General features: G+C 43.4%; 1 protein-coding gene across 1 annotated transcript in view; it reads right to left on the bottom strand.

Moving 5' to 3' along the window:
• The window catches only part of PGBD5 (piggyBac transposable element derived 5), a 234,670-nt gene that overhangs the window by 69,873 nt on the left and 150,879 nt on the right, over positions 1 to 13,918 (bottom strand). The window contains exon 2 of the mRNA XM_007938498.1: positions 470 to 897. Coding sequence (XP_007936689.1) covers positions 470 to 897 — 428 coding nt within the window. The remainder of the gene's footprint in view (positions 1 to 469; positions 898 to 13,918) is intronic.

Below are 13,918 nucleotides of genomic sequence, written 5' to 3'. Positions count from 1 at the left end.
GTGGTAAACTGTGGTCAATGACATGAGACAAAGTATATGTGAACTGCTGTATGGAAAGTGAATTTGCTCTGTAAATCTTCACCCAAATCACTATAAAATAATAATAATAATAGCCAGAGCAAAACATAATTTGGAATGAAAGTGTAATTAAAGGAGAGGGAGGATGGGGAGAAGAAATGAGGGAAATTGCATCTTAGCGTAAAATACCTAATTGAGACATAGCTGCAGTTTGGAATAATTAAAACAACTATTCCCTTCAATCTAATATATGGTTTAATGGAATGAAAGAAAGCAAAGGTAACCTAGAATTGACCTCAGAATAAAAACAGGGGAGGAAGAAAGCCCCCCATCTTTACTCCTGCTTCAATTCTGCCCTCTTGTAGCCAGCTACAGTGATGAGGAGAAGCACAAGGAACCTCGAGTGATCCACCCTGATGTCCTGGTTGCCCACACAGAGGTAAAGCCTCACCTGGGTTTGGGAAGGCCTGAAGGCAGAGTCAAAGCCATTCTGCAAGGAGTCGAGGAAGGGCTGGACCTTGTAGAGACCATGCGTGGTCTGGCTGGAGCGGAAAGCCACGACGTGGAAGTACTTGAGTATCTTCTCAAAGCGGGCCTGGCTCATAACCAGGGCTATGCTCCTGTTGCTGTAGAAGCCACCGCTCCAGATGCTAAGGACAGACTCACAGTGGTAGATGCTGGTGGAGATCATGTACCCCAAGAAAGCTTTCATCTCCGCCAGGCTCACTTCTACCCAGGCCCCGTCGCTTCCAAACCGCTCCTGGTACTTCTTGGCATACATGTTTGTCTGCACCACCATGTTCTTGAGAACATTGTCAGGTACAAAGAGCTGGAAGAAGTCCATGGCACTGGCATCAGGGGGCATCTTTCGGGTTGGACCTAGAACCCAAAGACAGGGTGAGGGCTTGTGACTACAATCACTACAGACTCCCGATCAATATGGACATACATTCACCATCTATGTGTGTGCTGTCCCTCTTCTGGAATGCCACTGTCCACCCACGCTCCAGAATGAACTCAAATACTCTGCCTGAGAAGCTGCCCCTCTTTACTCCCTCCTCACTATCCCCTCCATATTCCTTACACAGATGCAAATGTCTCCATGTGATACCCACAATATATGAGGACCCACTCTATACTGATCACCTCAGGGAGATCTTCTACAACCCCCTTTCTTTGGACATTCAGAATTCAATTCCTTACAAATCTAGCAAATTAAGTAAGTATTGATCCAAAGAGAAAGGGACAGGTGATAAGAGGTGAAGAGAGCCAAAGACCCATTTGACTTCTAACATGACAGCTTGGCTATATTCTTATGGCTTTTACAGTCTTATGAATTAACACCATTTGGTAAATAAGAATATTTACATCACTTGGGACCTGAAAAAAATTTTTATCCACTTAAATACAGCAATTTTCATTAGGCATTCTCTAACAGCTAACTTTATATTTATTGGTGAATGATTCTGAAGGAGTTTCCTTAGATAATTTCACCAATTTAATAAAAACCATACAAGTTTTGACTCATTAGTCCCTGCATTCAAGGCTAACTCTATGAAATATATACATATATATATATATAAAACCAAAACCCAAAACCAAAACCACTTCTGTCAAGTGGATTCCAACTCCTAGCAACCCTACAGGACAGAGTATAACTGCCCCACAGGATTTCCAAGGCTCTAAATCTTTACAGAACCAGACTGTCTCATCTTTCTCCCCTGGAGCAGCTGTGGGTTTAAACTGCTGACCTTTTGGTTACTAGCCCAGCACTTTAACCTTCATGCCATCATGATACTGGGGCTCTCTCTCTATGTACTTTATAATATATATTTATATAAATGTAATATAATATATAACACATGATATATGCTATATCCTATATATAATAGTGAAGTCCCTGGGTAGTGCAAACAGTTAACACACTTGGCTGCTAACTGAAAGGCTGGAGGTTCAAGTCTACCCAGAAGTACCTAGGAAAAAAGGTCTGGCAATCTTCTTTTAAAAAAAATCAGCCATTGAAAACCATATGGAGCACAATTCTACTCTGACACACATTGGGTTGCCATGAGTCAGAGTTAACTTGATGGCAACTGTTATATATATTATTCATATATATCTAATTTATATATTCAATATTAGCTGTGTGTGTGTATATATATATATATATATATATATATATATACACACACACACACAAACACACACATATTTAAAAGGAGATGTGGCTTTCAATCCTATGTATTGATGTGAACTAGGCTAACAGTATAGAGATTTATGAGATGAGCTTTGCTTGAATTGTTCCCATATAGTTATTTCTACAGTTACTGAGGTACCTAAAAACTCTTTGTGCTCTGAAGAAGTTTAATTACGCCTCCCCCTAATATTCTATAATTGACTTATATTGTCTCTGAAAAAACAAAACAAAACAGCTTTCTACAGCAAAAATAAAACTGACAATGCCTCTGAGAGAAAAAGTCTAGATTTTAGAATCAAAAGAGCAAATGAGGGGAGTTGAAACACTAAAATTACTAATTAACTGTACAATCTTAGACATTTCTTAAGCTCCCTTAGCTCTTTCTCATTTGTAAAACAGGAAGAGTAATACCTACTTCACAAGGTTGTTGTGCAAAGTAACATAAATGAGATCACACATGTAATGCATATGGCCCAGGACCTGGCTAGGTTGGTACAGTTAGCTGCCTTAGGGTCAGCCAAATCATGGTGACACCATGCACAATGGATCAGGACTGCTGTGGTCCACAGGATTTTAATTATCTCATTTCTTTAGATGTAGATTGTCAGGCTTTTCTTTCTAGTCCATCTCACTCTGGAAGTTCCACTGAAACTTGTTCCTCAGCATTGTAACAACATACCGGCCTCCACCGACAGACTGCACATTGTTGTTTTATTGTGACGGTATCAACAGAAATTATTGATGGTTTGAGCTGAGGACCTCTAGAAGGCCCAGAAAGTGAAGTTCCCATCATCATATTCACTCTTACCAAGAATTTTTCTGATAAGACACTAGACTGCTAGTCTAAACTGGTCTGGAGGAAGGGGCCCTGGGTATCTAACAGTGAGACAAAAATGGAAGATTTCAGTGAGAAGATCCTGAAGCATCACACCTATCCTTAATGAAAATCATTTCATTTCAGCAGAGCATGGACATCTCTCGTGGGGGAAGCCATAAATTACTCAAGGACCCCTCTTAAAGAAGAGGAAAACCAGCATTTTAATTGCTACATCATGCTGAGTAAGCAAAATAAAATCTTCCTTCTTAAAGCTATGTTTAAAGTAATTTTACCTCCCAGGTTATTTCAAGATGAATGCACATAGCAAACCTTGGCCTGGTCAAATGCTTAATGAAGAAATTGGAAAGCAGCTGGTTCCTTTTTTTTTTTTTTTTTTTAATAAAAATCTGTTTTTTTTGATTTAGACCCATCACTCAAGTTCTGAGATTTGTGGTGATTACCACTATCTGAAGAGCATTGGCACAATTTAATAATTGTGAGAGAAGGAGGAAGGGAAGGAAAGCAGCAGCAGCTACTCAGGAGATTGAATCTATCAACAATTTAATAATATGGCCATTTAACAATATGGCCCCAGAGTGGGTAGCAGCTCTAGCAAAGATAAGAATCCCTTGTTTGTTGGCATAACATACTATACAAAACATTGTTCCACCTCTTACTTTGGCAAGTGACTGGGATCTTAAAAGCTAGCAAGCTGCCATCTAGATGCAACGATGGGTCTCTCCTCATCAAGAGCAAAGAAGAAAGAAGAAAACCAAAATTAATGGAAACAATCAGTCCTGGCGACTGATACACCATCTGATCTGCAACCTATACGACTATGAGACCAGAAGAACTAGATGGTTCCCGGCTACCACTGTCATCCACTTGGAAGGGATGTAAGAGATCCTGCATAGAGAGGGAGAACAATGTGGAACAAAACTCAAAATCATTTGGAGAAAGAAAAGAAAAAAGATGGTGGGGACCAGGTTTGCTGGCCCAATAGAGCCTGATGGAACCACTGAGACTATGGCCCCTAGCTGCTCTTCAGGTCTGGAATTGAACTCACACCTGTGGTTTCCAGCCAAACAAAGTACAGGCATGTGAGTTAAACATTTACCCAAGTAGACACACGCCCTGGAGAGAATAATCATGGGAGAAGGAAGGGCTGCTTATGCATAGGGAGACAGCTCAGGGGACAGGAGAGTATGGAGGGATGGACACTGGGAAGAGGTAACTATAGGGAGGAAGTGGGAGGGGAGCTGTTGCATTGTGGTAAACTGTGGTCAATGACATGAGACAAAGTATATGTGAACTGCTGTATGGAAAATGAATTTGCTCTGTAAATCTTCACCCAAATCACAATAAAAAAAAAAAAAAAAAAAAAGAATCCCTTGTTTGAAGAGTTTATAGAGAGTTTTTCCAGATACGATCTTCCGTCATTCTCACTCCATGCCTGTGGGCCTTCTCCCATTCTGCAGGTGAGGAAGCAGGAACTCAGAAGTGCAAAGGACCCCTCCCCAATTCATCCACTCTTAGTGGATGCCAGTAGACACAATTAGGGTGACCCTGAGTCTACTTTGCCCAGGGCCAGTCCTAAGTGCACCTGTTATCAAGGGTAATTATTAACAGTGCCCCTTTCATGATTTGTACATTTGGACAATAAACCATGTAGTTCTCCTACATGTACGCAGTGCACATAACTAAGGCTCAGCATGATCTTCCCACCCCCTCCTGCTGTCTTCAAAATGATTTTTCTCCACTCTCATGATGCACACATTTCAAGGTGGGTAAAATAAGGTTACATTGCACAACCAGAAGTAACTCTGAAGAGAAAAAGAACATAAAAGAGAAAACTTTATGTTGCAAAAAAATGCAAAGGTGGCATGGAATTGGGGCAGGAGTAGGGAGGACCTAGGAAAAGAAGAGAACAGCCTATCTTTATCTGTGTGTCTTGGCTAGCGTGTAGAGTTCTCCATGTAGATGGTGCCTTGTCAGACAATAAATCATACAATCACCTCCTTACCCTCCCTCCTCTCCTTCCATGCCCCATGACACATGGCCTCTCTTTCAAGGCTTCCATAAGCCACCAATCAGCTGTTTCCCAAAGTCTCCAAGGGATTTCCCACACCCTTAGTAACATAAGACCCCCACCGCAGGTCCACAAACCCAGAGTAGGAAGTTATAGTAGTTATAATGCCAATTTCTTCTAAAAGAATTTTCTTTTTCCCTTTTCCCTTACATTCCAGGAAATGGACACTTCTCCTCAGCAATGTTTGAAAAAGTAGATGTTTCCTTTAGAGGTGGGGATTGTAAAACAAGGATAGTTAAGTATACCACTTATTCAATAAACATGACTTTTGTTTTAATCCCAGAAATACAGAAAGAAAGGACACCGATATTTTCTCCCATGGGTTTACAGTGCAGTGAGAGAGAGAGAGAGATAATAGTGATGCCAGAGTTTGGGGGAGGACTGTACCCATAGGGGCACCCCTGGCCCAGACAGACTTTGGGGGGGAATCTCTGAGGCAACTCTCAGAAGAATTCTCGGAAATGGGCTTTAGAACCTAATCAGAAAAACGAAAAGACAAACAACCCAATCAAAAAATGGGCAAAGGTCTTGAATAGACATTTCTCCAAAGAAGAAATACAAATGGCCAACAAGCACATGAAAAGCTGCTCAACATTTTTAGTCATTAGGGAGATGCAAATCAAAACCACAATGAGATAATACCTCACCCGCATAAAAATATCAATGATTGAAAAAAATGAAAAACAACAGGTGTTGGCAAGGATGTGGAGAACTACAGCCCTCGCACATTGCTAGTAGGAATGCAAAATGAAACAGTCACTAAGGAAAACACTTTGGCAGTTCCTCAAAAAGTTAAACCAGGAAAGGCTGTGTGTGTGAGAAGGCCTGAATGGTGGGAGCAGAGACTGTGATAGTGGGCAGGCTGGTATGAGGCTACAGTAGAGGTGGGACTGGAACACTTCAGGAACATAGACAGCTCAGCAGGGCTCAACTCAGCTGTCTTTTTCATTCCTCCACATGGTAAAGAACATGGCAAATACCCGAGGTCCAAATTTCAATGGCAGAACTGAGTCTTTTAGTCATTCAATTGCTGTAAATACTTTTCTCCTTGTTTAACATCTTTGTTCATGAAGAAGTGACCGGTAACAAATGATCAAGGTTTATCATAGGTATGTTGTTGTTGTTGTTATGTGCCGTCGAGTCAGCCCTGACTCATAGCGACCCCTCCTTGGGTTTCCGAGGCAGTATCACTACGGAAGTAGGATTGCCCAACCTTCCTTCCGAGGAGTGGCTGGTGGGTTTGAACCGCCAGCCTTCTGGTTAGCAGTCAAGTGCCTTAGCCACTATGCTACCAGAGCTCCCTATCATAGGTATAGACAATGGTCTCTTTCAGGAGAAGTGCCCTGGGTGTAAGTGCTAGCTTACCTGTAACACACTGGGGCCTAGCCAGCCTAATTGGTCTGATAGAAAGACAACACTTTGTACCAAGCTCACTGGGTAGGAGCATGAAACTTTTCTTTTTTTTTTATTTAGGTCTTACCTACTCAGAAGGAAGATGGGGCAATCTACTTCCGTAGTGATACTGCCTCGGAAACCCAAGGAGGGGTCGCTATGAGTTGGGTCCGACTCAATGGCAAATAACAACAACAACAACACCTGAAATGCTTACCAATATACTCTATCTTCTGATTAACATTCACCCTATAAATGGTAACGTCCATAGATGAAGCAGCCATCCATTCTTCAGAGCCTTTTAAAAAAAAATGCAGAAATTACCAGAAAACACCAGGTATAGCTTCAGTCACAAAATGAGTTAGCTTCAGGTTTCCTTGATAGGAATATATGAATAAATTGCACATGCCTGTATGTGTGTGTGTGCTTGTATAAGGTCTTCTTCATGCTAATGCAATGTACTTGTTGGCAATACAAAGAAAATATGGAATCAAGCAATTGAGTTGAAATTATTCACAGGAAACATGGACCACAGAATAGCTGTGTGTAGTTCCTAAGGATTAGAAAGAAGCTAATTAGTTGGCTAATGTAGACACGAAGTACAAAACCTTACATAGGTTTCATGTACAAAGAGCTAGTGTACACAGAAGGGGTGACATGATCCTAGTGCCCAATGTATTAAAACTTTTAAAGGTGGTTCTGGTGGCGCAGTGCCTAAGGCATCTGACTGCTAACCAGAAGGCTGATGGTTCAAACCCACCAGCCACTCCTTGGAAGGAAGATTGGGCAATCTAATTCCATAGCTCAGAAAATGCAGGAGGAGTCACTATGAGTTGGAAATGACTTGACGGCAGTTAGTATGGTTTGGTTTTATTATAGATTGAATTATGCCCTCCCAAAATACGTATTGAGACCCTGGATTCTATATCTGTAAATATGATCCTGTGTGGAAATAGAGTTCTTTGTTATGTCAGTTAGTTCATACTGGAATAAGGTGGGTTCTAAAATCTAATCACTTCTGAGTTGTAAAAAGAACAAAATGGGCACAGAGACACAGTGGGAATGCAGATACCATGTGAGGATCATCTACAAGGAATGCCAGAGGCTACAGGTCAGGAATGAATGAATGTGCCTGACATGCTGATTCAGACTTTTAGCCTCCAGAACTATGAGAAAATAAATTTCTGTTCTTTAAAGCTACTTGCATGTAGTATTTTTGTTATAGCAGCACTAGGAAACTAAAACAGTGGCTCACCTTCAAAACCATTCACAAGCTACCCTGAGGAACTGTAAAATGCACATGTACCTGTATAAGAAAATCTGTCTCACAGAAAGCACATGAATTCATTTATGTGAGACAGCCAACTCAAGTACTTGCCAGCTACAGACACCTCCATAAAGACATCTCAGGAGAGCTCTGCTGGCCAGAGATGGCTCTGATCAAACGCACTCAGCTAACAATGGTACAGCCAGAAAGCGCAGGGTGGCAGAGTTCTCTCTCAACGTGATATGCACTGGCACACATATGCATCTGGGCCCGGGGACCTCGTTTTAACTTTCCCCTCATGTGCACCTCCTTCCATCTTAAGCACCCTCTAGTTAGAAGAGTGTGTCTAAATTCTAGGTCATGTGCATTTTGTTAGTAAGCAGAGGTTAGATCTCCTCCCCTCTCTTTCCCTCCCCTCCCCTCATACAGATGAAACAAGGGATCCTGGGTCATGTGTACACAGCAAGGTGACAACAGAGAGACCTGACACATACTGCCTGGTGCAGCAATGGCCACAGAGCAGGTAATCCAACCTCAGTCCTTGAGTGGATGAACACTGGAAGTGAATCAGCTCCCTTAGCGGCAGTCACCTAAAGGTTCTGAGTCTTGCCATGCCTAAGCATGCCTGCCCTTCAGGCTATTCTGGCCATTTGGTCACATTCACCTTCAACTCCCACCATCTCTTTGCTTCTATCACCTTCCTTCCCTCTACCACCTGCCACTCTCTTAAGAAGACATCTTAAACAAAGAAAAGGTTAAGAATACATATATATTTATTAAATAATTTTATCTCTTGATTTACCATTTAAATAGCAAAGATTAGAATGTTATATGTTTCTCTATTTTTAAAGTCACCTTTTATATACGTAGATCCCCGGTGATTTTCTTCTGTCTGTCATTGCATAGGAAAGGGTAGAATCATACTCCATAACTGGGATGGCCTCACAATTTCTAATTTGAAGATACTTTCTCACTAAAACCATAAACTCATTTTTCCTTGGTGTTGAGCTAAAACATAGTATAATAGAGGTATCCACAAAAATAAGAGGTGTGGGAGAGCTAAGCTCTATTCCTGGTTCTATCTGGATCTACCTAGGACCCATGTTCTGTACCTGATTTAATCACTATCTAACTGAGCCTCTGACAAGCTGCATTTTCTCTGGGTCTCAGTTTTTCTAAAATGGGCAGGAAACTCCCTTTATCTACCTTTCAAGAATAACTGAAGAAGACAATGAGGAATGTCAATTATTATTCTGAAACAGTTGTTGCCAGTGAGTTAAGAGCCTGGACTGGCCTCCAGTCTCAGGATTCCCAAAGGGTGTGACCTAGCCCCTCAGAGCCTCATCCTGTTGGGAAAGTGAAGACAACAAACAGCATCAACATCACAGTGTTGTGTGAGGACAAGTAAGATGTTTGTCAGAGTTGTGCACCTTGCATGGTGCCTAACAGGTGTCTGATAATGACCAACACAGTACCTGGTCCCCTGAGCTCCTCTCCACCCTAGAGGCTTACAATTTTTGTAGACTCTGCCTCTGCTTCTTGCAAGTCTGTTTTCAGGGCCTTGCTTCAGCAAAGACAGGCTGACTGCAGTGCTCTGCATGGCTCTGGAGCCCAATGGGGAGGGCTTGAGGCAATGTAGTTCATGAGGTGCCATCTGAGGCACTGGCCATCCAGGCCTGGCCCACTTTAGCAGACCACCCAGGTAGTCTACCCATTTCCAACTCCACAGCTTTCCCTTGCCCCACTCTGTGCAGGCACCACTTTCCTCTCTCATTGTTCACACCACACCAGCTGCCTTTCTTCATCCCCAACAAAATCGGGTCAGTCTCAGTTTTCCATCTACCTGTGATGCTGCCTCTTCCTCAGGCTTCTTTCTTATACTCCCTTCCTCCTATTTGGCCTCAGCTGAGGCTACTGATGTTCCCAATGCCCTGTTAGTCCTGGCCACCTCTCATGGCGTATGGCCTCCAGGCCCATTCCAGTCCTGCCTCCAAGGACTACAGCAATGAACGGAGATGTGTCCATGCCAGCCACTCAGGGAAGCTAAAACACTAAAACGATGTGTGGTCATGTTGGGGCAGAACTGTGTGTACTTGATAAAACAGAAAAGCCCAGTGCAACGTCATGGAGGTGCTTCTTTGCACCAAGCTCTATAGTCAGTACCTAACTGTGATGGTTATGTTTGTATGTCAACTTGGCTAGGCCTGGTTGAGTGGCTAGGCAGCTGGATGTAGTATTCCCCAATCAACTCCATGGTAGAATCTATTGGGAGCAGCTGAGTAGCTGCCTTTCAATATGTGGTCTGCTTCCTGTATATAAGGAGAAGCTTTGAGGATGGTCTCTAGCATATGGAACACTTGGACCCTGCATGTAGCCATGTCATTGCTCAGCAGCCTGCTATGCTCTGCCAACCTTGAGACTTACAATGGACTTAAGTTAATGGCCTGCCATGTGGTTTGGTAACATTGGGTCTGCGCCCTTTTCACTTGTCAACCTTGGGGTTTCTCAGCCTCAGCAGCCAGAAGCTGTCTGAGTGAAGAAATGCTTCTAGCTCCAGTGGGCCGGGAGCAGGAGGCAGAGCTGGAACCCAAGGTTGGGGGCTTTAACCCAGCTTCTAGAGCCTGGCACTTTGAACCTGGACTTAAAGCCTCCAAATTGTAAGAATAAACTCCTGTTTGTTAAGGCCATCCCATTTGTGGTATATTCCTGTCAGAACAGCACTAGGTAACCAGAACACTAACTGCTCCAATTTCATTCTCATGGCAGCCAAGCAAAGAAAAATTAGGACCCCCACTCTGCAAAGAGGGGAGCAGAGGCTCATGGAGAGGAACTTGCTCTAGGTCCCAGTGCAGGTAAATGAAGTGACTGGGAACTCTCTCCCTCATTGCCACATGTACCCAACATGTGCGAGGATAAATGTCAGTGCCTTTCAAGCTTCCTGGTTTCCTGAGTTTCTATGAATGCTTTGAAATTCTGACCAAAAGGAAGGCTGTGAGGTTGGCATAGAAAGGCGGAGAAGAGGCTTTGGGGAAATGGAGAAAATAAGCTGAAAGCTGACCACATAAATATATGTGGACTTGGGATTTTTGTTTTCTTGACTTAAATACATTCATAGAAAGAAATGTGGTCTGCTGTGGCAGAATGTCCCCTCCCCAAAAGTTATGGGGACAGTGAGGCTCCTCCACAGGGCAAACATGAAATCTGGGCTATTTTTAGAGGGAGTCAGCCAGAATTTTATCATTTACGGTGACTTCCTGGTGAGAGGTAAAAGTAGGGTTGCATGTGAGTCCCCCGAGGGCAGGGACTTTATCTGTGGTACTCTCTGTACCTAGAATAGTGCAAGGTCCATGGGAGGAGATCAGCAGACATTTTGTTCAGTAAGTGAGTGAATGTAAAGGGAAATGAAATAAATGAAGGAGGGATGACCCTTCTGGATTGGAGAGGGGTCAGCAGAGTCCCTGAAGTTCATAGTGAGGTCACAAGTGTTGGCATGCTCCTTAGAAAAGGGTGAGGGAGAGGGGACAAGAACATGGGCAAGTCCAGATCTATGACTATGGGCAGCCCTAGGTACAGGCAGGACACACACCAAAGTGTGCACGTTGGGAGTGGGGGGAATGACGGGAAGTTTGGGGGAAGCCATTATACCCAGGGCTTGAGGCCCCAGATCAGACCTGTGTTCTGATCTACAAGTGAGATCTACACAGACTGGGTGTGTGCCACAATTTTTGTAATCCTGACTAGCATTTAAAAATAGTATTAAAAGCATAAAAAAATAGAAGAAGAATTTTAAAAAGGAAGTATAACTGACCTCTCCTGAACTCTGAAAGGCACTGTCCGAGAGAATGAAAGAGGAAGAGTCTTTGGAGAGCCAGAGGGCTCTGTAAAGTCACATAAGGAAAGGGTCTGGGTCTTTCCAAGATCATTAAAGAAGGTAAAGGTTGCAAGAAGGACAGAACCTAGAATGCTGCAAAGGGCCAGAGCCATGCTGGAGGACTGAAACTTCTGCAGTCACTCTAAGGCTGTGTACTGACACCACAGTCATTAACACAGTGATGAAAACAACATGGAATAAAGCCATGTGAGACCACACTGTCAAACTACTCATCTTTTGCTTGCTCCTCCCCAAGTTCTACACAAGCTCTCAGTCCTCCCTGGGTAGGCATGTGGCTCTGCTTCTGGTAGGTGTGTGTATGGAGGGCGGATGGTAGTAGCTCTCTCCCCTGAAGAGGAGAAGGACTAGAGAAGTCCAATATTATAGTCCATCGTGGTGATTTTGGCCTTCCAGGCCCTGCTATCCCTTTCCTTATACTGGCTGTCCTTTCTAGAGGCCACACCTCCAGAGTCCAGCTTCAGAGTGTTGCCAAGGGTTTGTGATAATTATTGATACATATAAATGCATTATATTTAAATGAAAATTCAATTCACTTATTCCTTGATAACAATCCTTTGTGATCTGCCCTGTTGTTAATTCCTATACAATCAATGAGTTAAACGAGTCACAGAAACATTAAGTAACTTGCCACAGCATTAAGTGATGGAACTACACTGAACTCCAGATGCCTGGTTCCAGAATCTGTCCTCTTGATCACCACAACAGGATGTGCCTTACTGAAAGAGCCCCTAATTTCAAGGCTCCTAAAATAATGACTTCATACCTACGGTGTAGAAAATTACTTAGTATGGCTTTTCTACCCACAAGTCTTTGTAAACTCCGAGGTGGAATTTGCCATGAATAACTGAGGAGCTCCTGATTGCTAAGTTGTCCACTTGGGGTATTTCTGTTGGGAGTGGCACAAAACAATGTCCTGGGAGGTTCCCGCACTCTCTTAGGGCCTTAGAATTCTGATGTTATGATTGGTTGATTTGGCCACTCTGCCAGGCTCAAAAGGCGGCCTCCTAGAGGCAGAGCTCTCTCTGACCTCTGGCTGAGGAAGACCTGTTGCTGAAAAGGAGACACCGAGAGACATGCACTGCTGAGAAGGAGACACTGAGAGACACATGTTGCTGGGAAAGAGACACCAAGAGACACACACTGCTGGGAGAGACTGTTGGGTGTGAGATGGCGGGCTGGGAGAGAGACTGAGCATTTTTCCTGAACTTGAATTATAGCTTGGTGCTTCCCTAATAAATCCTGTTATCTGTGAGTTCTGTGTGGCCACTGCAGCGAATTATCAAACCCAGGAGAGAGGTGGTGGGTGCTAAGGAGGAATGATTGGTGTCAGGGTTGATGAAAGGGCTGGAGGGAGGCAGCATGTCTGGCCTTGCAGGGATAGGCCTTGGGTTGCTGATAGTGATTCCGTCCTCTTCTTGTGCAATTAGAGGAGGTCAGGAGATGTGGCCTCCTTGTCCTTTTAGCAATATCCCAACACACATAGCTAAGAACTGAAAGAGGTCTCTATAGAAAGGATAGAGCAAAAACCAGAGCCCCCACTTGAATGCCTTTCTCAGACCCACAAATCTGTGCTCTGTCCCCATACATGAGCTAGGATGCACACTCCACAGCATGGAGTAGATCCATTTAGCACAAAGCAGGTGTTCAGTAAGTGTTAGTTGGCTGAGTGACATTTCTCAACATCCCCTCAGGACTACTTACATTCCCTCAGGACTACCTTTTCTCTTCTGGATTTGGACAGGGCCAGTGCACTCAGAGACCTGGTCTAGAACCCAACATCTCATTTACTTCAAAGGAAATATTTATTTTTATCCATCTAAATCCATCTCAGATTACAAAAAGCTTCAGATTGTTTCCAATGAAACAAGCTCAGCCAGTTGTCAGTGCATTTTCCAAAGTGCCATTTAAGCTTTGTAACACAAAAGGCATTTTAATTGCCCCATCTAATTGGAATGTTATTTTGTCCTAAACTTTAGGTCAAAGTTCTTACAAAATGAAGGTCTTCAGGGACAAGATGCCCAGAGATGAGACCCAGCATAGGCAGATGGTACCTTCATCTGGGACAGTCAGACGAGTCGCCAGCCAGACTTGGGCATCAGCTTCTGGCTGATGGAAGAGAGTCAGGTGGGACCTGAAGTCAAAATAATTCAGGGGGGTGTTTAGGCAAGATGGCGGACTAGGCAGAAGGATTGCACAGACCCTCTTCAACAAAGAAAAGGGAAACCAATTAACACAGACACAGAAGA

The sequence above is a fragment of the Orycteropus afer genome, unplaced genomic scaffold (genome assembly GCF_000298275.1).
Source record: "Orycteropus afer afer isolate SDZICR_OR568_19922 unplaced genomic scaffold, OryAfe1.0 scaffold00050, whole genome shotgun sequence".
NCBI classification, from domain to species: Eukaryota; Metazoa; Chordata; class Mammalia; order Tubulidentata; family Orycteropodidae; genus Orycteropus; species Orycteropus afer.
The sequence above is the reverse complement of the archived record's forward strand: the minus strand, read 5'-3'. Positions and strand labels throughout refer to the sequence as shown.